The sequence below is a fragment of the Lepus europaeus genome, chromosome 4 (genome assembly GCF_033115175.1).
Source record: "Lepus europaeus isolate LE1 chromosome 4, mLepTim1.pri, whole genome shotgun sequence".
Taxonomy (NCBI): domain Eukaryota; kingdom Metazoa; phylum Chordata; class Mammalia; order Lagomorpha; family Leporidae; genus Lepus; species Lepus europaeus.
Window position 1 is genome coordinate 150,354,320 of NC_084830.1, and position 24,007 is coordinate 150,378,326.

The 24,007-nt window shown below is 47.5% G+C and overlaps 1 protein-coding gene across 1 annotated transcript in view; it reads right to left on the bottom strand.

Annotated features, from left to right (window-relative positions):
* Window positions 1-15,801, bottom strand: part of SLC12A2 (solute carrier family 12 member 2) — a 97,666-nt gene extending 81,865 nt beyond the window's left edge. Inside the window, 1 exon segment of the mRNA XM_062189231.1 lies at window positions 15,112-15,801. Within this exon segment, the coding sequence (XP_062045215.1) occupies window positions 15,112-15,786 (675 nt within the window). The 5' untranslated portion in view covers window positions 15,787-15,801.
* Window positions 15,802-24,007: the final 8,206 nt, after the last annotated feature.

Genomic DNA, 24,007 nt, shown 5'->3' on the forward strand with positions numbered 1-24,007 from the left:
GAGTTACAACAGAATGCACTAAAATAGTAACTTAAACATTGCTTCAAACTCACAAAAACTGGCTAAAATGAAAACATTATAATTTCAATAGAAAATGTACACTTTCCACTATCAATTATTACCATACCTGTGTGACCTACATTTAAAATTTTTTTATTTAACCAAAAGAACCAAGTTATAAAGGCCATAGAAAATTAGAAAACTAGAAGCACCATGCATTGTTAACACATTAGAGCAGCAACACACACAGAAAACCAAAATGTTTAACAAAAACTGCACCTACACTTGATATTTCATGTATTTCTCACTTGAATGCATGGTATTTCTCACTATGAATACCATCTTCTTTATCTTCCATATAAAGAAACTCAGGGTCAGAGGTGCTAAGTGCTGTTTCTGAAGATCACACAACTGTTTAAGGGAATGGCCAAGATTTCAATACCTAACTGACAGATCAACTCTATATGCATGGGGGAAAAAACAGGGCAAAGGGAAAAGCAAAAAGAAAGGAAATGCTCTCAGTGTGTAAATGGCTGTACCCAGGGAAATCCCCAACTTCGCTGCTTTTTCACTGAGCACCTCCCCCAACTGCATGTGGCTTACACAGCTCACAGCCTCACTTGTCTGAAACACCAGAAACAGACTCTCACAGCATCTTTTGAAAAAGTGGAAAGATAGAAAGGCAACCCCCCTAATCTCAGTTGGCCACAAGTTACAAACAGAGGGGAACCCCTGAGACTGCAGCTAAAAAGAGGAGCAGCCGGAAGCCCTAAAATAAAAAGAAGAGATGACACCAGGAGTAAGGGCAGGGTCAGATGTCGCTCTGGGCACCTGCACCCCGTAAGACAGACAGCCTGGTTCCAGTCCTGGTTACTCCACTGACAACCCAGCTTCCTGCCAATGCACACCAAGGAGGCAGCAGAAATGGCACAAGTACTTTGATTCCTCCCACCCATGAAGTATTCAACATGTCAAGTTTCAGGCTCTTAGCTTCAGCCTGGCCCAACCCTGGCTTTTGAAGGCATTTGGGGGAGTAACCTGTAGAAGAAGATTTCTGTCTCTCTCTCTCAAATAAATGAAATTTAAAAAAAAAAAATGTTTAAAAATGCATGAGAGGGGCCGGCACCGTGGCTCACTTGGTTAATCCTCTGCCTGCGGCACCAGCATCCCATATGGGCACCGGGTTCTAGTCCCAGTTGCTCCTCTTCCAGTCCAGCTCTCTGCTGTGGCCCAAGAAGGCAGTGGAGGATGACCCAAGTGCTTGGGCCCTGCACCCGCATGGGAGACCAGGAGGAAGCACCTGGCTCCTGGCTTCTCTGTAGTGGCCATTTGCCTTTCTCTCTCTTTCTCTCTGTCTCTCTCTCTAACTCTGCCTGTCCAAAAAAAAAAAAAAAAAAAAAAGCATGAGAGAAGTTTGCAGGCTGAGCCTTACAGTGAATACCTTTTAGAACAAAAACCAATAATCCTTCTTAGCCTTAAAGTAAATGCCTTTTAGCATGAAAAACAAAAATCCTCTAAAGAATTTTTTTAATTTAAGATGAGAGAGAGACAAAGAGAACTCCCTCACACCCAATAGAGTTTACTCCCCAAATACCAGCAACAGGCAGGATGGGGCCAAGCCAAAGCTGGGAGCTGGTAACTCAATCTTGGTCTCTCCCATGGGTCAGAGAGACCCAATCACTTGTCACCTGCTGCCTCCCAAGATGCATACTCCTAGGAACCTAGAATCCCAAGCCCATGCCACAAACCAAACCCAGGCACTCAGACAGGGAATGCAGGCATCCTAAATGGTGACTTCATTGCGAAATCAAATGCCTAGTTCCTCACTCAAAGTCATTGTCATACATCTACATTCAATTTCCAACTAAAAAAAAATAGTAAACATGTAAATAAACAAGAAAATGTAACTCATATTCATGAAGAAAAAAGCAAGCATTAGAAATTAATTGCCGGAGGGACCAGCTGCTGGATTTAGGAGACAAGCCCTTCAGAATAGCTGTGAGCAGTTTGTTGAAAAAAAACAAAGGTTATTATGAAATCATTGAGTAACAGGGAGGGAAAAATCAATAGGGAAACAGAAGCTGTATTTTAAAAACTAGAAATTTTTAATTTTAAAAGAAAATCATGATAACTGAAACGGAAAATTCTATTTGGACGGCAGACCGCAAACAGCAGAAGGAAGCTGTGAAAAGCACTACCTTACAAACCAAGAAACAACCAAACCAACAAGGCTGCACACAAATACGCCAGCCATGGTCACATCACTCAAAGCCAAAGGGAGTAAGAAAATATTAAACACTCAGAGAGCAAACACATTGTGTACATCTGGGTTGACTCCTTATCAGAAAAAATGAAGATCAAGATACTGTAAAGACAAACTCATACTCTGGAAGAAGGAAACCCATCAGTGAAGGAGTCTACACCAAAGCAAACCTTCCTTTCAAAGCTTAAGTGAAGGGGCTGCCACTTGCAGCACTGGCATCACTCATGGGTGCTGGCTGGAGTCCCTGCTGCTATCCCTCAGATCCAGCTCCCTGTCAATGCGCCTGAGAGCGCACTGAGAATGCTGAGTGCTTGGGCCCCTGCACCCATGTGGGAGACCACGATGAAACTCCAGGCATTGACCTGGACCAGCCCCGGCCATCGCAACCATTTGGAGAAGGAATCAGCGGATGGAAGATCTTTCTCTCTTGGCCTCTCCCCTCTAACCCTGCCTTTCAAATAAATACATGCACCTTAAAAAAAAAAGGCTCAAGTGAAATATAGACATGTTGAGATAAACAAAAACAGAACTTGAAGTACACAATAAGCTGGATCAGATGGAAACACAAATCCATAAAAAATGTAAAGAACAGAAATGGGGCTGGTGCTGTGACACACAGAAGGTTAAGTCATGGCCTTCAGGGCCACCATCTCCTACAGGCACCAGTTCAAGTCCCAGCTGCTCCACTTCCTATCCTGCTCCCCGCTAATATACCAAGGAAAGCAGTGGAAGATGGCCCACGTCCCTGGGGTCCCACCCATGTGGGAGACCTGGATGAAGCTCCCAGCTCCTAGCTTCAGCTTGGCCTAGCCCCGGCTGAAGCAGCCATTTGAGGAGTGAACTAGTAGGTAGACGGATCAACCACTCTCTTTCTCTCTCTGTAACCATGACCTTTAAATAGATAAATAAATCTTTAAAAAAGGTTAAATGTGAGCCGGAGCCGTGGCTTAACAGGCTAATCCTCCGCCTTGCGGCGCCAGCACACCGGGTTCTAGTCCCGGTTGGGGCACCGATCCTATCCCGATTGCCCCTCTTCCAGGCCAGCTCTCTGCTGTGGCCAGGGAGTGCAGTGGAGGATGGCCCAAGTTCTTGGGCCCTGCACCCCATGGGAGACCAGGAGAAGCACCTGGCTCCTGCCATCGGAACAGCGCGGTGCGCCGGCCGCAGCGCGCCTACCGCGGTGGCCATTGGAGGGTGAACCAACGGCAAAAAGGAAGACCTTTCTCTCTGTCTCCCTCTACTGTCCACTCTGCCTGTCAAAAATAAATAAATAAATAAAAAAGGTAAATGTGAGTAAATATTTTAAAATCATACACATTTTTCTTTTCTTTTTGCTTTTTTAGTCATTTGACTACTAAAAGCAACAAGTGAAAGAATGTGTTGTGTGGTTTATTAACACAACAATAACTGCACTACAGAAGGGTAAAGCATCCTAAGAGTCCCATACTTTAGCTAAAGAAATTCAATATTCTAAGTACTCCAACCACTAAAAATATGCAAAGAGCTGTAACTGAAAAATCAGAAAATCAGTAAAAGAATTAAAATGGAATACTAAAAAATTTGATCAGCATAAAAAAAATGACAGGAAAGGAGGACCAGAGGGAAAACAGGTGGGGAAAAAAAAAATGAAGGGGCCGGCACTGTGGCGTAGCAGTAAAGCTGCCGGCAGCAGCGGGACCATCCCATACAGGTGCCAGCTCAAGTGCCAGCTGCTCTACTTCCAAACCAGCTCTCTGCTATGGCCTGGGAAAACAGCAGAAGATGGCCCAAGTCCTTGGCCCCTGCACCCATGTGGGAGACCCCGAGGAAGCCCCTGGCTCCTGGCTCCCAGCTCCAGATGGCAGTTTAATTACATTTGAGACACAATAAATGTAAATGGACTACATCACCTATGAAGAAGAAACAGCGCATCAATTACCACAAGAATGAATAGGAAACTGAGTACTTATGCACTAATATTTAATTATTTAATGGTAGGCAGGAAAAGGATACAAAGTTGTTTAAAATACACACCTAAAAGTGCAAAAAATGTCATTAAGGGTTGAGGTTTTTTTTTTTCTTGACAGGCAGAGTGGATAGTGAGAGAGAGAGAGAAAGGTCTTCCTTTTTGCGGATGGTTCACCCTCCAATGGCCGCTGCGGCTGGCGCATCGTGCTGATCCGAAGCCAGGAGCCAGGTGCTTCTCCTGGTCTCCCATGGGGGTGCAGGGCCCAAGGACTTGGGCCATCCGGGTTGAGGTATTCTAACTTACTTTCTCTATATTCCAAAATTTCTATATTAGTCTCTTTTCATAATAAAGTAATAACATTGTACAGTTGAAGTACAATGAAAATCTTGAAACACCTTTTTCAAGTGTTGAAGAGGTTTAATCCTTTTTAAACTTACTATGACTTGATTTACGGCCTAACATATAGCTGTGGCCTAACATATGATCTATCCTAGAAAATGTCCCGTGAGCTGATGAGAAGAATGTGTACTCCGTAGTTGTGGGGTGAAATGTTCTCTAAACGCAACCGCACAGTTCACCTCCATGTTTGCTGACTCTCTCTGGATGATCTGCCCACTGATGACGGCGGGCACTCAAACTCCCCACTGCTGTTATCACACTGCAGTCTATCTCTTCTCCCCCAGATCTAACAGTATTGGCCTTATCTATCCGAGTGCTCTCTGTTGGGTGTGTACGTGATTGTTCAATCTTCTGAAAAGGGTTAATCCTTAGTTTCTTAAGATATGATAGTCTAGGATGACCTGAGAGTCACATTTTCCAAAAATATAGTTCACTGGGTCTTTTCTGAACCAAGATCTAAGACACTGTGGTTGTTTTATGGCAGCGTTATGTTATTTTTGAGAACTTTTGCTTCTGCTTTTCCTGATTTTCTTATCTCTGTCTCTACAAGATGCCCTCTGTCAGGATCCACTCCTGCCAGCATTAGCATTCATTTCTGTTTTCTGGAAATCAGTCAGGCACATATCTAAGAATAATGTATGAAACATATGCTATGTATACAATAATACCCACATGCATGTGCAGCAAAGCCCTTTTACTTGAGAGACTTTTTGTTGCAGTTTTGCTTAATTACTGAATCTTAGCTTTGCTTCTGTTAGGCAAATCTGTTAAATAACTGCAACTGAAGCATGGTAGTCTAATATTTTCTCCAAGCCTACAAGCCAGATGTACTTCTAGAACTCCAGATATAAATCTGCATTGAGCCTATTTCCTGATGAGCTTTGCCAGAAAACATCTCCCTTATAAAATACATCTTTGGGGTAGGAGTTGTGGTGTAGTGTGTAAGTCTCCACCTTTGATGCTGGCATCTCCTAAGGGCACATGTTAATGTCCGGTATGCTCACCTCTGACCCCGTTTCCCGCTAACGCACCTGGGAAAGCAGCAGAGAAGGGCCCAACTATTTGGGCCCTTGCATTCATGTGGGGGACCTACAGGAAGTTCCTGGCTCCTGGCTTTAGCCAGCCCAGCCTTGGCTGTTGTGGCCACCTAGGAAATGAACCAGCAGATGGAAGATCTGTTTCTTCTCTAACTCTAGACTTTCAAAAAAATCAGTCTTAAACAAAAACAAAGAAACACGTCATTGCAAATACTTGAGTATTCAACTCTGTGACACTTTCATTCTAAACTAGGATTCAAACTGATGATAAAAGAAAGTGCAGGGCCTGCACAGCAGCTCACTAGGCTAATCCTCCGCCTACAGCACCGGCACCCCGGGTTCTAGTCCCGGTCAGGGCGCCGGGTTCTGTCCCGGTCACTTCTCTTCCTGTCCAGCTCTCTGCTGTGACCCGGGAAGGCAGTGGAGGATGGCCCAAGTCCTTGGGCCCTGCACCCGCATGGGAGACCAGGAGCAGCATCTGGCTCCTGCCTTTGGATCAGTGTGGTGCACCGGCTGCAGCGGCCAATAGGGGGTGAACCAACGGAAAAGGAAGACCTTTCTGTCTCTCTTACTGTCCACTCTGCCTGTCAAAAAAAAAAAAAAAAAAAAAGTGCAGACATTTCCAAACAAAAATTCTTCCTATGAAATCATGTTACTATAAAGCTTAATTTCTAATACAGCAGAGCCTAATTCTTTATACCTGGAACCATCAGATTCTATAAAACAGTGGTACTACCTGGTCTAATTATTCCAGATGAACATCAGGATTCAAACTTGTCAGACAATACTTGTATGCCTGACTTTACCACAAGACTTAAACAGAGCTCTTAATGAGCAACATGCATGTTTCTCCTAATGCCTAGCCCTAGAAAATACTCAAGTATTAGCACCTGAGGACTTTGCTACCACCCAGTGTCTTTCACAGATGCTAACCTGAGTTTGTGTATCTGAAAACCCCAAGGGTTGCAAGGTTGCTACACCCACACTATAAATGTCCTCCAAAACACAGCACATGTTTAATAGCTGGCAACTTAATTCAGCTTTATATACCACTATCTAAGAGTTAAATAAAAGCAGATCTTTGGTAATTCGTGCTCTATATTGGGGTATTTCAAAGATGAAAATCAAGAGTCTCTAAGGAAACTATACACTACCATCGCAGGAACAACCAAAGTCCAGAACATGCTTTCTCAAACCTGGCTCTCTAGGAATCACCAGAAAAGCTTCTAGACTATAGCAAGGGGTTGAATAAAACACAACCTGCCTGTTTAAGAAAAACAAAATCAACCCGCTGAAATTCTGGACCACTGGTCCAGAAGAAAGTAGAGAAAGGACTGGCTTCAGAGATACTGGTGCGGGCCTGGCCCAGCCCTGCTTACTGCAGGCATCTGGAAGCGACCCCGCAGATGGAAGACGCTTTCTCTACTTTCCAATCAAAAATGGAATTACTCATTCTTGAGTTGCCTGCCTGATCTGCCAGGTGTACTCTGTTCATTAAACGTGGCTAGAATGCTTACTGCTTTAAAAACAAAGAACTGGAACTGCCATTAAAAAATGCAAACAAGAAAAATGATGGACAAATTCTATGGAATCAAAGACTTCACTGAAGACCTAATGTGTGAGAAATCTTTATTTGCAGATGCAAAATCAGAAGAAAATTTAACTGTGCAGTGATTTTAACCTAGTGTGACACCATGGGCCATGGAAGCAATGAAGAAATGAAGGACGGGGGGGACGGGTCCCCTTGTGCCACCACTTTCCTTGGCAGCAGCATCTCACCGGTCTCTCAGTGGTAACGGGAAGTTTCTTTATCTTCACTGTCCACTATGCCATTAGCCACAGGTGGATACACAGCACTTAAAATTTGCCTCAAGAAACGAAGAACTCAATTTTTAACATAATCTTAACCTAAATGCATCATCCACACATAACCAGCAGTTACAGTATTAGAATACCCAAAGAATGCTTCTGCTACAATATCAAAACGTATCATTAAAATTATGTCACCTGTTGCTTCCTGACTTTTTACAAAGGTGGCACCTAGAAAAGTTTAAACATTTATGGTTCAGATTATATTTCTTTTGGACAGTGTTTATAAAGACTTAAGGTGACAAAAAGCTGTAACTACAAAAAGTGCTAGTCTGAATGTGGGACTGGAGCCTTTGGCCTGTCATGCCCCAGAGTTTCCTACTCTGGCCAAGGCACAGAAGTCCTAGTTCAGACCTTCAATTACCACACCTAAACGAAATTTGTTCCAATCATTCTCCTTCCTCTCTGCTTCCTCTTCCCTGGTTCTCAGATGGCCAGGGGCATCACAGATCCTTTAAGTCTTCTCCTACCTGGCTTGCCCTACGAAATCACCGACATCCAAAAAAACAAAAACAAAACACAACCATAAATGACTCACATACCAAACTGTTACAAACTAAAAATGTGGGGCAGGTTTTGTGCAGTGGGTCCGGCTGCTGCTTGGACAACCACATCCCAAACTGGAGTGCCAATTTAAGCCTAGCTTCCCAGTGCTTTTGATCTACCTCCCTGCTAATACACCTGTGAAAGCAGCAGGAAATAGCCCAGTGCTTGGGCTCCAGCCACCAGGTGGGAGACACAGATGGCGTTTCAGGCTCCTGGTTTCAGCCTGGCCCAGGCACAGCCACTGCAGACATTTGGGGAGTGACCCAGTGGAACGAAGATCTTTCTCCCTCTCTCCCTCTCCCTATCCTGTACATCTATGTCTTTCAAATAAATACACAAATCCTTAAAAAAAAAAAAAAATGGGGGCTGGTGTTGTGCAGTGGGTTAAGCTACTGCCTGCAATGCACGTACCCCATACGAACACCAGTTAGAATCCTGACTGCTCCCTGTTAAGGTGCTTGGGAAAGCAGAAGATGGCGCAAGCCCTGCTACCCATGTGGAAGATGTGGACAGGGTTCCACGTTCCATGGAGGCCATTTGGAGAGAAAGCCAGTGGGTGGCAGATCTCTGCGTGTTTCTTTACCTCTCTGTAATTCTGCCTTTCAAATACATAAATCTATTTAAAAAATCTAAAAATTGTTGGAGGAACTAATGTAAACCAACTTAACAAAAAGAACCATCCCAGACATTCCTAGAATCCTCATCTTAGACAAATATCTAATTTGTGAACGTTCAAGAAAAGCACAGCGAAAAATTTAAAGCAGGAAAATGCCTGAGGTCATGGATGTGATGAGTATACCTGCCATAATTAGCTTCCGCAGAGGGTCAGCCATCCACTAAGCAATCTTTGCTTTTCAGATTTTTCCATTCTTGACAGAAATTCAAGTTCTCCTTCAACTTTTAAATTTTTTCTAATAGCTTTAACCAGTACCGCAGAGGTTCTAGTGAAAAAAACATTGAAAAACCAACTGGGAGAAGACAGATTCATGTTTTACGTGGGAAACCAGTGATGTTTCTAACTTTATTATTTTCAGTAGTTCTCTCTCTGCACCCTCAGCCTGTTTTCACTCTATGGAGTCTACCCATCAGTTCCCAACCCAACCTTCTTACACTCTACTTGAAAAACGACTGGTCTTTAGTTTTACTTGAAGGACCAAAAGCAACATCTTTATGGTATGAAAGCTGTTTTCTTAAGTTCAACTGTGGAATAAACCAATGTAATTTTCTAAGTGTCTGCCCTGTTAAACTACAGAAAGAAACCCAATCTCAAATGCACCTCCCAAGCTTGCTCTTCCCCTAGTCTTCCCCCTCTCCATAAACATCAACTCTATTCTAACAGGGTAACAAGGGCATTACTCTTTCCATATATCTCTCATCCAATCATCAGCAAATCCCAACAATCCTACCTTTGAAACAAACACATCCAGCATCCAATCACCTGTCAATTAAACTTCAGCCATCACCTTAAAACTCAACTAGAGCAGTGGGCTTCCACGCTTGCCCCCCCTTCTAGAATATTTACTGTCTGACAGAGTGATATTTTAAAAAACAAAATAGATCATATTGTCTGTGTCCAAAACTTCCAATGACTATTTTACTCCAGAGTAAAGTCTTGCCTCTTTCCGATGACCTACAGGGTTCTACGCTATCTGCTCCTCACTACCCTGTGACGTCCTCTCCCATCACTGTGTCTTGTGAGCCAGCACTGCACCGCAGGCACGTTCCCATCTCAGGGTCCAGGCACCCGCGGTGCCCTCCCTCCTTTCCGCACGGGCGATCCCTCCCTCTCTCCTACAGTCACTCACCAGAGAAGCCTTCTCACCACCACAGCCCCCACCAGGCAGCCCCCATGCTCTGCTTCACAGTAGCTACACCCAACCTACTTATAACTGTTTTCCAAGAGAACGAAAGCCCCACGCACTGTCCACTGCTACATCCCCAGCACTCAGAACAGGCCTTGTGTGGATTCGCAATACGTACCTGTAGAATCACTGAATTTGTATTCATTTCACTTCATCACAGAACCAATTTGACTTATACTATACTTATACTATTCCCAAACACATATATACACCATATAATTAAAAGCAAAGATACTCAACACATAAAAACCCCTAAGTTCCACTTTGGTCCATTAAATTCCAGTCTCATAGGATTAAAAATTTGAGTACAAACACAAATACATACAGAGAAGACATCAATTATGATGAACAGTATCCAATGTTCTTTTTTGCCACATTTTGAATCTTCAAATGTCTTTCTACCCAGGTGGTCAGCTGGTGAGAACTCGGGGAAAGCACACAGCGCTGCTGTGAGTCAGTCCAGTGCCCAGCGTCATGAGACTCAAGGCAGAGCTGGCATTGGGGTCTCCCGATTGTCCAGTTCAGGAAACTACTCGGCTCTGCACAGCTCCCAAGACGTTTTACCACCCCTGTTCCCACTGTTAACCCTCACCGTTTCCAGCTATATCATGTTGTCAGCAACCTGTGGACCTTGTCTGGTTATCAACACAGTCCACCCTGAGGAGCAGCTCACTGTCAGAGGAGGTACCACATTGTTTAGTGTTTTATTTCAAGTCCGTAAGTAAAGCAAGCATCCACCTTGACACGTTCCATGAACTAACTATCCTCTGCATGGACATGTTTGAGACACAGGCTCAGACCCCAGTCAGGAGGCAGGGGTAGGAATCAGTAATTGTATCACATCGCCGCAAAGTATTCCTGCTCCTCACTTCTGCCGGCTATGTCTCACTCGGTCCTCTGGAGGTCCAAGTGGAAAGCTAAAGATGGCAGGCCCCAGAGTCTCCCCTCAACCTTCCGGCCACCTCAGAGCAGGTCTGACGCACAGGCAGGAAGGAGAGATAAGAGTAATTCCCTGTAACCGCTGTACCTGGGCACCAAAGTCAGAAAAGCCAGGCTATGAAGTACAGTTCTGCTTTTTTTTTAAGGTTTATTTACTTATTTATTTGAAAGTCAGCATTACATAGAGAGAGAAGGAGAGGCAGAGAGAGAGAGAGAGGTCTTCCATCTGCTGGTTCACTCCCCAGATGGCCACAACGGCTGGACCTACACCAATCCAGAGCCAGGAGCTTCCTCTGGGACTCCCATGCGGGTGCAGAGACCCAAGGACTTGGGCCATGCTCCACTGCCTTCCCAGGCCATAGCAGAGAGCTGGATCGGAAGTGGAGCAGCCGGGAAATGAGGAGGTGCCCATAGGGGATGCAGGCACTGGAGGGGCAGCTTTACCCACTATGCCACAGCGCCGGCCCCAGCTCTGCTCCTTTCGATGAGGACAGTTACTAAGCAATGTCATCGTTTCCTTGAGACCATTTGATCTTGAATAAAATATCAACACAGCTTCTTTCTAAGGAATTAAATCAAACACCCAATCAGCCTGGTAAGACACAGAAGTTGCTCCCTTCACGATTCCCGTCTGTCTACAAAATTAGAGGCTGTCTACAAAATCTCCCAATCCTTGGACTAAGGAAAGGCACAAAGGCAATGCTATCTTAACACAAACAAACAGAAACAAAGAACCAAAGAACCCTGCTTCACTAGGCAGGAGTCACCCTGGGTCCCTCATCACTCTGCTTCTCCACTTTGGATGCTGCTGCTTTCCAGGACACATGTTAAACCTGCCCATCAAATATTTACCGTCTTGTTACCTTGTTTTTTATCTCTCCCTGTAAGGGTAGAAATCACCACTGTGGTTTGATTTTTCCGCAGCAATTTATTTTTAATCAATTCCTGGCATCGGCTCTTTAAACCTCTCCCCTCAGCTTCTCCAACACTGCTCTCCCAACTACTTCTCACGGGCCTAGCAGTTGTCGCTACATCCCTCCTGGTGGCTCCGGAGTCTCCACCACACCTGTAGACGTTCTCTAGGCCCAAGCCCAGACGGCGTTCTTGGATCTCATTTACCCACTCTGCACATGACTTTAAACCACCGTCCGTGTGTTTGCCCCCACCCAGTGACTCTTGGAACAAGACAAGACCCATTTGGGCTATTCAACGCTATTCTTCATCCTCGCTGCCTGCCCCCCTCAAGTCTGCTCCTCCTCCACCCGTGCCCACCTCACCAACTGTGGGGCCGTATATCCAACACAGGAGCCTGCGTCTCTCACTGCCACGTCTCATTGAGCCCCATCAGATCCACTCTCCTACCGGCTCTATCATCTCCAACCCAGACCACAGGAAAGCTTCCCATCTCCTTGTTTCCAGTCACCACCCAGCAGCCGGAGATGTGAAAACAAAATGGGTCCATCACGCCCTCACACAAACCCCTCCATACCGGCCTGCTACACTTACACCGAGGCGGTCTGACCTCCGTGGGGTCTTTGAACACTCCCTCTGGGTCACCTCACGGCTCCTTGGCCTGGAGTCTCTCCGCCATATCATCAAGGCCTCCTTCAGGCCTCAGCTTCAGTATCACACTAATGGCAAATGAACTTCTCCCCAAACCCAATTACAACTGGCTCCAACTAGACCCTCACTAGAGCCACTACTTTGGGGAGTGAAGCAGCAGCTGAGGATCTGTGCCACTCTGCCTTTCAAGTAAATAAAAAAAGAAGAAGTCCGTAACTCCGTTATTTGTCCAACTATCTGGCTAACGTGTCCAGGCAAAGGCAGCACCTGTTTTGCTCGTCAGTGCCTCATCCAGCAGGGCCACATCCATGTGGCCAGCACACTAGAAAGCCCAGTTCCCAGCAGATATCTGAAAATGGAGAGGTCCTGAGTCCTGGTGTAACACAGCAAGATGCATCACGGAGTTTCAACTATTCCTCTACAGTTAGGCATTTAGGCAAAATCCTTTTAAAAAGTCAATGTGACAGACAATGACAAGAATCCCAGTGTAAGGCAGACAATAAATAACAAGTTGTTTCTTCTTTTTTTTTTTTTACTTCTGTTCTTCCCTACATTCCCACACAGTTAAACTCAGGGTAGATAGTAAACATTCAGTAGCCAAACTAGCGCCTGTGACCATCACTAAAACGCCAGAAGTCAATGTGATGGGCATCCTAAATACCGTACCCCACTGAGTGCTAAAGCCTTCAGGCCGCTTTCAGGGAGCAGGAAGCCAGTCCAGCCAGGGTGAGGAACTCGGGGTGATGGCGCAACCTCCGGCCGCGGTCCCTCTCCTGCACCAGCGCGCAGCGCCACATCTGTTCTGAACATCACAGACCCTTCTTCAAGCCACCTGAAAATCTCAGCAAAAACATCCTCAGCTCTCGGTCATTACTTCACCTTACAAACACTGCTAAGTGGCAGCGAAGAGCAGTCACTGCACTTGTGTTGAATAAATAAACCTCTCAGTGAGTGTCTAACGTACTACATTCATCTAATACTGTAGGAATTAAGATAATGTAACACTGAAATCCTAGACCTTAATGCTGCACTATCTGAAGGGCCGATGTAAGAGCAGAAAACCGTGACACTTGCTATGGCATTGCACGCGCTGACCTGGCCCTGTGCTGTCACCGCACTTCTTTCTAACCTCCCCAGGGAGCTGAGGCGGCTCAGGCCGATTTCTTCAACTGCCACCCAAGTGCTGTTTTCTGGACACTACCAACAATGCCAAGAACAAGCACCTAACGCTTTGAGAACCTGTAGGGTTTTGTTACTGAGATTTGAATTAAAACAAAACATGTCCCTAGGAAGCATCTAGGTGGGTTCCAGGTGCATCACAGCCTCCAGGTGAAAGTCCTTCTAAATCTTCGGGGTAACCACAGATTACTGCTAAACTACCTGGCCGTGGAGAATAACGTGCAATGTATCTGTACCACATTTTCAATAGTGAAAATACTCTGAGAAAAGGCAAATGACCCGATCCGTTATCCACTCCAGTCTACAGAGACTGAGAAAGGAGAGAATCGATGTCAAACCAACTACAGCACTATCAACAACAGCAGTGTGTGAGAAACCGTTTTGCTTCTGATATTACAAATTACCACAATGGAAAGACAGGAGTAGTACTATGTAAAGCTAAATGATGTCAGGCATTAAACAATCAATAAGCGGTCAGGCCTGTGACCTCAGTAATTATTTCAAAGTGTGTGACTGTTTCATTATCAAACACTGCAACAAGTACAGTCTCGTATGAATGGCTGCACAAACTGATATCCAAAGGATATCTCAGAACTTAGGAGATTTAAACTGCCCCACACAAGGATCACTTCAACCTATGGGATACGAACTCCGCCCTCACAAAATTCCACTGATGTCGCTGTTACACACTTGCAAAGGCAGACTTCAAGGAACCCCAACTCATAAAGAAGTTGAATATTACTCACATGCCCAAAGCATCAACTGGTATCTCAAAACGATGATTTTGAACCCTGAACAAATAAAAATCTTAACACAGCCATAAGCCAGCTAAGAGTTTTCTGTTCACAAAATCTTTGCTTATGCAAAGATCCCAGGTCTTTGGAGACACCCTTCATAGAAAAAACAATTCCCCCACTCCCAAAAGGTTTACATGACAAAAACTGGATTCCAGTCGTTATCATGAATAGCAGGTCCCAAGACTTAAGATTTGCGATCCTTTGCATATTCAAGATTTCAAGCCTTGGGCTTCTGCAATCATCCATAGCCCACAAAGGCGCCCCAGTAAGAGTTTCCTTCTGTCACCCAGGCTCCTACTCCGGGGATCCCTCAGGGTGCACCCCAGCCATCTGCAGTCTTTACCAAGGACTGCGGACGCCAGGTGCTCCCCGCCCTCTCCCGGGGGAGATCCCCACCTCCACCTCCCCAGGGCGCGCTCCCTCCTCAGGCCCACAGCTACGGCTGTCATTCAGAGAGGCGGCAGCGGCCAAGCGTGGGGGAGCGATCCACAACTGGACGGGGAAGGTGGCGACACGCGGCCTCTCCAGGATCACGTAACCGGCCCACGCTGCTGCCAACTTTCAAGAGATTAAGTTACATTCCTCTGCCATTCCACCCTTGACAGCTGAATCCAGGGATGCCAGCGAGGCGTGCGCGTCCTTTCCCGCCGCCTCACCCGGGAGGGCAGGCGGCTCGGCGCGCACCGGGGCTCGGGCTGGGCGCGCTCACCTTTTCCAGCTCGTCGTGGAGCTCGGCCAGGCTGGGCCGCAGCAGCTTCTCGCCCAGCTGCGCGGCCGTGTGCCGGTAGTGGTCGATCCTGGGCACGGCGTCCATGGTGTTGTGGCCGAAGGTGCGCAGGTAGTAGGTGTTGGTGTGGGTGTCATAGTAGTAGTGCTGGTGGTGCCCGCTGCCGCTGCCGCTGCCGCCGCCGCCCGAGTGCAGGCTGCTGCCCTCGCTCAGCACCGTGTCCCCGCCGTTCTGGAAGCTCACGTTGGGCCCGTCGCCTCCGACGCCCGCCGCCTCCGACAGGCTGTCGTCCGCCGACGAGGAGGCGGCAGGGTCCACGAAGTTCACGCGGAAGCGGCCCTTGGCTTCCTCGCTGCCCTTGGCCTGCCCGCTCTCGCCGCTGGCCCTGCCGTCCGCGGGGGTCTCCTTGCCCCCCGCCCCAGCGCCGGCGGCCGCCGCGGCGCGCCCGGCGTTCTCGGAAACCAAGTCCACCTGGAAGCGGCTCTGGCTCGGGGTGGGCCCCAGGGGTCTCCCCAGCCCGTCCCCGCCGCCGCCCCGGCTCGCCACCGCAGCATCCTCCGGCGCCGAGGGCACCGCCGAGCCGGGCAGGTCCACGCCGGCGGCGGCTGGCGGCGCCTCCCCGACCCGGGCCGGCCTCCCCGCGGGCCCCGGCTCCATCGCCGCCCGACCCCCGGCGGGCCTGGAGGGTCTGGCGGTCGTCGCGGGCTGCGCGCCCTCCACGGCCCCGGCCTGCGCCGGCGGCGACCGCAAGGCCAGGTGAGGCGGCCGCCCTCCTCGCCGCCCGCTCTGGCCGCCGCTCGCCCGGGCCGGCACGAACGCCGCCGGCAGCCGAGTCAGCGCGAGTGCGGCGGGCGCGGGGCGGGCCCCGCTGTTTAAAGGCTCGGCGGGGCCGCGGCGGCGGCGGCTCCGGCTGCAGCACGCGGGAGGCGGGGCCGGCGGCTCCCCCGCCCCTCAGCCCGCCCTCCCGGTCCCGCGCGCCGCTCACCGCCGCCGCGAGGGGAAGACCTCCGAGCCGCCGCCGCTGCCGCCGCCTCTCCCGTCGGCTCCTCCCGCCCGGCCGCCGCGCGCCGCAGCCCGGAGGAGCGGGCCCCCGGCCACCGCCCGCACCCCCGCCCGGGGACGCGCAGGCCGCGCGCCGGTGCCGGCTGATGCTCCCGCGGCGGCGGCCTCAGGGGCTTTCGCCACCTCGCTTTTTTTTTTTTTTTTCTCAGTTGCGAACTCGCAGTGCTTGGGCCGAGCCGGCGAGATCTCGCGAGATGCGGCAGGGCGCCGGGGCTGCGACTCCCCCCTCCCTCCCCGCGCCTCGGGGCGCGTGGTACCCGAGGCCCGGCGGGCGCGGCCGGCGGCCCTGCTGCCTGCGGGCGATGCTGAGGGCCTTCGGGTGGGGCCCGCGGGCCTGGGGCGGCCCTGGCGCCTCCTCGGGGCCCCGGCCTGGTGGGAGGCTCACCCCGCCGGGCCGGGCGAGATTTGCATAAGCACAGCCGAAGCGGTGGGTGTGTCCACGCTGCCCGTGGCGCCTCTGTTTTGAAGGCTGTGGTTTTGAAGGTGAGAAGGGAGCTTAGCTGCGAAATGGAAGGTGTTAAATGGAAGAGCTCAGCCTTTGCAAGAGCTCAGCCCTCCAGAACACAATGAGGGGCAGAGTAACGTGGACTCTTCCCGGGAAGTCGCTGGCTGGCTTGGCTTGTGCGGAATTCCCGTTTTTAACAGAAACAGCCAAGGTGCTGAGTTGCTTTAACTTTCTTAGCAGCAAATGAATATTCTATGCAATGAAGACAATGGCTTCCTCTGGTTCTCTTTTTTGTAATTGCATAGTGTATTTCTGCATTTTAAATGTTTATGCGGGTCAACACCATCCTTTGCTGAACCCTTGATGCGGATGGAAGAGCATCAGAGTATACAGAGCCATTTGAAAACACAATACCTGCTGCAGCCACGCAGCTCTCAATGCATTGCGATTGACCCGCATCTCATTGGGCCTTGACAACCTTTCCTCCGTTACGATCCCTAAACGGGAGGAAGGAACAGCTCTTGCATCAGGTAGCCAGGGCTTCTAGAGCTCCAGGAATCACAGAAAACCAGAAGAGACCAGAAATAGAAGCGCAGCTTTCTGGTAGGGAACCCGCATTAGTGATTGGCCTTCGTGCTCCCTTTCAGCTCCAGAGCTAATCTGGGTCCACGGTCATGTAACTGAGCGCATGGGCGCCTACCTGAGCTCCCCTGTGTGCTGGGAATGGAGCCGTGAACAAAACAGACCACGGCTTCTCCTGGAGCTCACTCTAGTGAGAGGACAGACGGGACGAGCAGGTGGAAGCCTGCCTGGGTGCAGGAAGAGCTCGCCAAGGAAGGGGAAATGAGGTAGTGGGTGAGGTGGGGGTGGGGAAAGTTTCCACCCGATGTCCGCAGTGAAAGGCGACACTTGGGTGCAGAAGTGAGTGACCGGAACTCAAGAGGAAATGGTTCCAGGCAGGGAAGCAGTGGAGGCTGTGTGAACGGCCCGTCGGCCAGTCTGGCTGGAGCTGCTGAGCGGATGAGAGATGAGGCCGGAGAGTTAGGGGATGAGGGATGTGGCAGCTCTGAATCGGCTCTACTTGGGCTTCAGTGCTAGTGGAGCCGGGTGTGAGTGGGCTCAGGCTGCCTTAACCTGATGCCACCGGCACAATTCTGGATGCTCCAGCCCCGGAGGTGAGGAGCCCCTTTTCTGGTTAGCAGTGGCTGCCTCCATGTGTCCTCACAAGGTGGACACCGGCCTCCCCGGCTCTTCCTGTTCTTCAGAGGACATCACTTCTGTGGATCACGGCTCCACCCTTACCACCTCTGTTAGCCTTAAGATCCCCTTAAAATGGCTGCCTCCAGTTCAGCCATGTGGGGGCCCAGGCAGAACCTGAACATGTAATTTGGAACCGACGTGATTCAGCCCATAGCATGTGGTCAGTGGTGGAGAGTCTCAGTAGAGGGGTGACACATGTGCTGCATAATGACATTTCCCTCAGCACTGGACCATATACATGACAGTGGTCCCATCAGATGATAATGGAACTGAAAAAGCCTTATTACCTATTGTTTTTACTGTACCTTTTCTGTACTTAGATGCACAACTCCATAGTTAAAATTGCCTACCGTGCTCAGTACAGCTACTTGCTGTGCTGATCTGTAACCTAGGAGCAACAGGCTATGCCATCTGAGTTTGTGTTAGCACACTTGATGATGTTTACATAACAACAAAATTGCCTCACCACGCATTTCTCAGGATGTACCCCTATCCTTAAGTGACACATGACTATTTAAAGGATCAGGGTAGTTGTCTTGTAAGTAGGCAAGAGCATCAGTGCTGGGGGCAGAGAAAGGAGCAAGATGTGTTGAGAGGTATTGTGACATTCCAGAAAGTGATGATGTGGGTAACTGTGGAAATGCAGGTAGCTGGTTAAATTCTTGAGAGGCAATAGAATTTGCTGTTGCATGTGCAGTGTCCAAATCCAAGGCTTTGGGCTTGAGCAACAAGAAGACTGGTGGGGTGAATAACAAAAGTTCAGTCTGAGATGTCACGTGGAGGAAACACAAAGGAAGCTATAGTAAGGAGTGGCCTAAGAGGCAGGAAGAGAACCAGACAAAGGCAATTTCAAGTAGGGTTGGCAGTGTTGAACAGGGCCAAGAAGCAGAGAAAGAAGAATGTTAAACCATAAATACAAGTACTGACTTTATTAGTACTGATTCGCTACAAAAGAAAGAAATGGAAGCGGGAATCAAAATACATACTGCACCTTGTAGAAACTGTAGGAGAGGTCTCCTGCTGAGTTCACTGTTAACATCCTGTGGTCCATTTGCCAGATGTCCCTGTTATCAAAGCAGGCACATTTGGCTTATTTTGCTCATGTCTTCCTCTGGCCTGCAGGGCAGCCTGTAACAACCTGTGTATCAATGGACAGAATACCATCCATTGAATGTACTTAAAATGTCATAGGACTCCAAGGGATTTAGGTTGTTATTCCAGATCTCTCATTTCTCAAACACTGAAGTAGCCTAAAAGGAGACATAAACTAGGTTAGGTCCACAGCTCCTCATATCTGCAGTGTTCGAACATGTGAGGAAACAAACCGTGGACCACGGTAAAATCGGTTTGTCACAGCCAGGTTCAGTGGAACGTGCTGTGCTCCAGTGCTACCTGGTTGTGGTTTTGTTACTTTACTAGCTGGCAGGCAGCATCCAGATTAAGTCCACGGTATTACCCTTGAGAAAGAAAGTGCTTATCCCATCATGGAAAAAAGACAAATGTTACCCTAGAGATGCTTGTTTATGCCGTAAATGTCATAATTTTGTTTTCTTACCTAATTCCCAATTGCATTCCTCTTTAATTAAAAATAGTGTAGAGATTTTAAGTCAGATACAAAATTAAACATTAGTCAAAACCTTACTGTGCTTTTTCTCTAGATATTTAAAATCATGTTTGTAAAATATCTTTCAAAGAACAGCCCACATTTTAAGAATAAATTTTATATTTCATGTTTTGCTTATGCAGATAGTAAGTTTATAACAAGTGGATTTGAAATAAACAGTCTCTTTCCTTATTCTCTACTTCCTCCTACACATGCATTTGTCATAAAGCAAGTCAAGGAAATCTCTTCCAGCTCAAATTCTCTGTCAGAAAAGTTACTTTCCTTCTGCACTGATTTATTGGTATACTTCTAACTGTACAGGCTGTGATTGTCAAAGTTCAAAATCATTATCAAATATCAATATATAAAGTAAATACTTCTACATGATAGCTTAAAAGTTGCAAACACAGGGGCCGGCGCTGTGGCGTAGTGGGTGAAGTTGCTGCCTGCAGTGCTGGCATCCCATATGGGTGCCAGTTTGAGTCCTGGCTGTTCCACTTCTGATCCAGCTCTCTGCTGTGGCCTGGGAAAGCAGTGAAGGATGGTCCAAATCCTAGGGCTCCTGCACCTGCGTGGGAGACCTGGAAGAAGCTCCTGGCTCCTGACTTCGGATCAGTGAAGCTCCAACTGTTGTGGTCGACTGGAGAATGAACCAGAGGATGGAAGACCTCTTTCTCTCTCTCTGCCTCTCCTTCTCTCTCTGTGTAACTCTGACCTTCAGGTAAAATAAATAAATCTTAAAAAAAAAAAAGTGCAAACACAGCCATAGCTACCAGCACCAAAGTGCCTGGATTTGAGATGCAGCTTCACAGCTCACCGGGTCACACTTATGACCTCTGTGTGACCCCTATGCCTCAGTTTTCTCATCTGATAAATGGGGAATAACAATGTTAATTGCTTCACAGAGTTCGACGTATTACATGAATTGCTAGTTGTAAGGTGCTTAGAACAGGGCCTAATGTATGTAAACATGAAGACTTTTTTTTCTAAGATGTATTTTTCTATTTGAAAGGCACAGTTACAGAGAGAGAGGCACAGACACAGATCTTTCATCCATTGGTTCACTCTCCAGATGGACTCAGTGGCCAGGGCTGGGCCAGGCTGAAGCCAGAAGGCTTTGAGCTTTGTCTGGGTCTCCTACATTGCTGCAGGGACCCAAGCACTTGGGCCATCTTCTGTTGCTTCTCTGGGCACATTAGCAGGTAGCTGGATCAGAAGTGGAGCAGTCAGGACTCGAACAGGTGTCCTTATGGAATGCAGCATTGCAGACAGCAACTTTACCCTCTACACTACAAGACCAGCCCCCATCTAAGACTTTTAAAACCCGTATTTATTTTAAAAAGTAGTGCTAAGCCAAACCTTTTAACTTGTATCTTTTTGTGTATGTGATTGTGTGCTGTTTAGTTTTTAATTTTTGTTTTGATTTTCAAAGATATTTAAGTATTTTTTGTCAGTAACATGTGATTTATTTTTCTGGTTCAGCTTTCTAAAGCAGTTGTTGGTATTGTTTTGCTGCCACTTGTGTGGGAGTTGGACCAGTCCAGACAAAGCACCATTCTTAGCACCTTACATCCATTTTTTTTTTTTTATTCCACTGGACCCTTTAAAACTAATGAGCACCAAAATGCTAATGGACATTTTGTCTACATTCACTGTATTGCACCATGCTATTAAAAAAAATCTGAAACACAAACACACTTAAAAAACACACACGCACACACCCTTCATTATCAGTTCAGCTGCTCCCACACACAATTTACAGTCAAGCAATATACCAGTTTCCTAATGAAATTGCGTACCTGTGTATGAAAAACTTCTTTTTTTTTTTTTTTTTTTGGACAGGCAGAGTGGATAGTGAGAGAGAGAGACAGAGAGAAAGGTCTTCCTTTTTGCTGTTGGTTCACCCTCCAATGGCTGCTGCAGCCGGCGCATCTCGCTGATCCGAAGCTAGGAGCGAGGCGCTTCATCCTGGTCTCCCATGCGGGTGCAGGGCCCCAGGACTTGGGCCATCCTCTACTGCCTTCCCGGGCCATAGCAGAGAGCTGGCCTGGAAGAGGGGCAACCGGGATAGAATCCGGCGTCCCAACCGGGACTAGAACCTTGTGTGCTGGCGCCGCAAGGCGGAGGATTAGCCTGTTAAGCCACGGCGCCGGCCTGTATATGAAAAACTTCTAATTGCTGTCCTCTAGTATCTGCCTAAATGAGTAATCCACTTTTTCACTTTTAAAAAGACATAAGTATAACTGAGATGTGTTTTCATAATTTTTCTAAGATGCCTGAAATCTTTAAAAACCTTAAATAGGGAGAGAATCTTAAATGCTAATGCAGTAAGTCCTTATTTTGAAAGATTCTTGTTTTGGTTTTCAGGAAAAGGACTTTATTTTCCTTAACAACATGTTCAAATGTTTGTAAGTGCTTCCAGACACAGCACTGGACATTAATAATCACTCAGATACTTACTGAAGAACAGAACAGGGGCTGGTGTTGTGGCGCAGGGGCTAAAGCTGCTGCTTGTGACACTGGCGTCCCATATTGGAGCACTGGTTCGAGTCCCAGCCACTCTGCTTCTGATCCAACTCCCTGCTAGTGCGGCTGGAAAGGCAGAGGATGATGGCCTAAGTACTTGGATCTCTGCCACTCACATGGGAGACCAGGCTTCAGCCTGGGCCAACCCTGGCTGTTGTGGCCATTTAGGGTTGGTTGTAGTGAACAAGCAGATGAAAATATTCTCTCTTGCTCACTCTTGCTCTCACTCTGCTTTTCAAATAAATAAATCTGAAAAACAAAATATTCAGTCTAATGACTAAATTATTCCTATAACAGGCCGGCACCACGGCTCACTTGGCTAATCCTCCGCCTGTGGTGCCAGCACCCCGGGTTCTAGTCCCAGTCGGCGTGCCGGATTCTGTCCCGGATGCCCCTCTTCCAGGCCAGCTCTCTGCTGTGGCCCGGGAAGGCAGTGGAGGATGGCCCAGGTGAATGGGCCCTGCACCTGCATGGGAGACCAGGAGGAAGTACCTGGCTCCTGGCTTCGGACCGGCGCGGCGCGCTGGCCGTGGCGGCCATTTGGGGGGTGAACCAACGGAAGGAAGACCTTTCTCTCTGTCTCTCTCACTGTCTAACTGGTTGTCAAAATAAATAAATAAATAAAAATAAATAAATTATTCCTATAACAATCCAAATGTTTTGCTTCTTATATTCTTCAGAGGTTATGGTAGCCCATAAAATGTGAGGTCATTTTCAATTTTATTCTCTAAATGATTTCCCCTTGCTTGTCTTTACGGAACCCAATTTCTAAGTATGTAATCATTTTTATTAATTTGGGGTCCTTTCCAAGTAATTTAACCTTCCTTTCAGTGTGGGCCAAAACGATTAGGTTCAATATTCCAGTTTAAACAAACAAACTAATGGTTATAAAGGTAAAGACAGGTCTTTACAGTTCAAGTAATTGTTTGCACTTAAAACCAGGTTACCCGCTGACTTAGCACCTGCCCTGAGAATCAGCTCCTCTGATTAGTCAGGAATGTTTTTGGTACTGAAGAGTTCTGAACCAAATGCCCACCTCTCTTGCAACCAGTATCTAAAGACACAAAATTGGAACCAGTGTGGTGGCATAAAGGTTAAGCCTCCATCTGCAGTGTTGGCACCCCATATGGGTGCTGGTTCGAGTCCCAGCTGCTCCACTTCCGATCAAGCTCCCTACTAATGTGCCTGCTGTTGCGGTGATTTTGGGAGTGAAATAACGGATGGAAGATACCTCTCTCTCGTAAATAAATAAGTAAATAAATAAATCTTTAAAAAACCAAAAAGGCACAAAATTACAAAATATATATCAAGGCTTTAATAACATCCCAATTCTGTAGGTACTCATTATTTATATTACTTTTCAAATTATAATGGAAATACATGTTTAATACAGAAGTCATAGGGAAAAAAAGCCCATGGAGTTGATAATATCCTCATCCCAAAATGATATGTAACTTTACAAAATGATTTTTATAAAATTTATTTATTTATTTGAAAGTCACAGTTACACAGAGAGAGTAGAGGCAGAGACAAAGAGGTCTTCCATCTACTATTTCACTCCCCAGTTGGCTGCAACGGCTGGAGCTGTGCCAATCCGAAGCCAGGAGCTTCTTCCGGGTCTCCCACATGGGTGCACCGGCCCAAGGACTTGGGCCATCTTCCAATGCTTTCCTAGGCCACAGCAGAGAGCTGGACTGGAAGTGGAGCAGCCGGGTCTCGAACCAGCACCCATATGAGATGCTGGCACTGCTGGTGGCGGCTTTACCCCCTACACCACAGCACCGGCCCCTACAAAATGATTTTTTATATGTTTTGTAATTCTGAAAACTGAACCAATAATATAAACATTTTGCAATATATAGAAGTGAATCTGGGGACCAGTGCTGGGGCATAGTAGGCTAAGCTTCTGTCCGCATTCCATTTGGGCGCTAACGCCCCAGCTGATCCAGTTCTCTGCTGTGGCCTGGGAAGGCAGGGGAAAG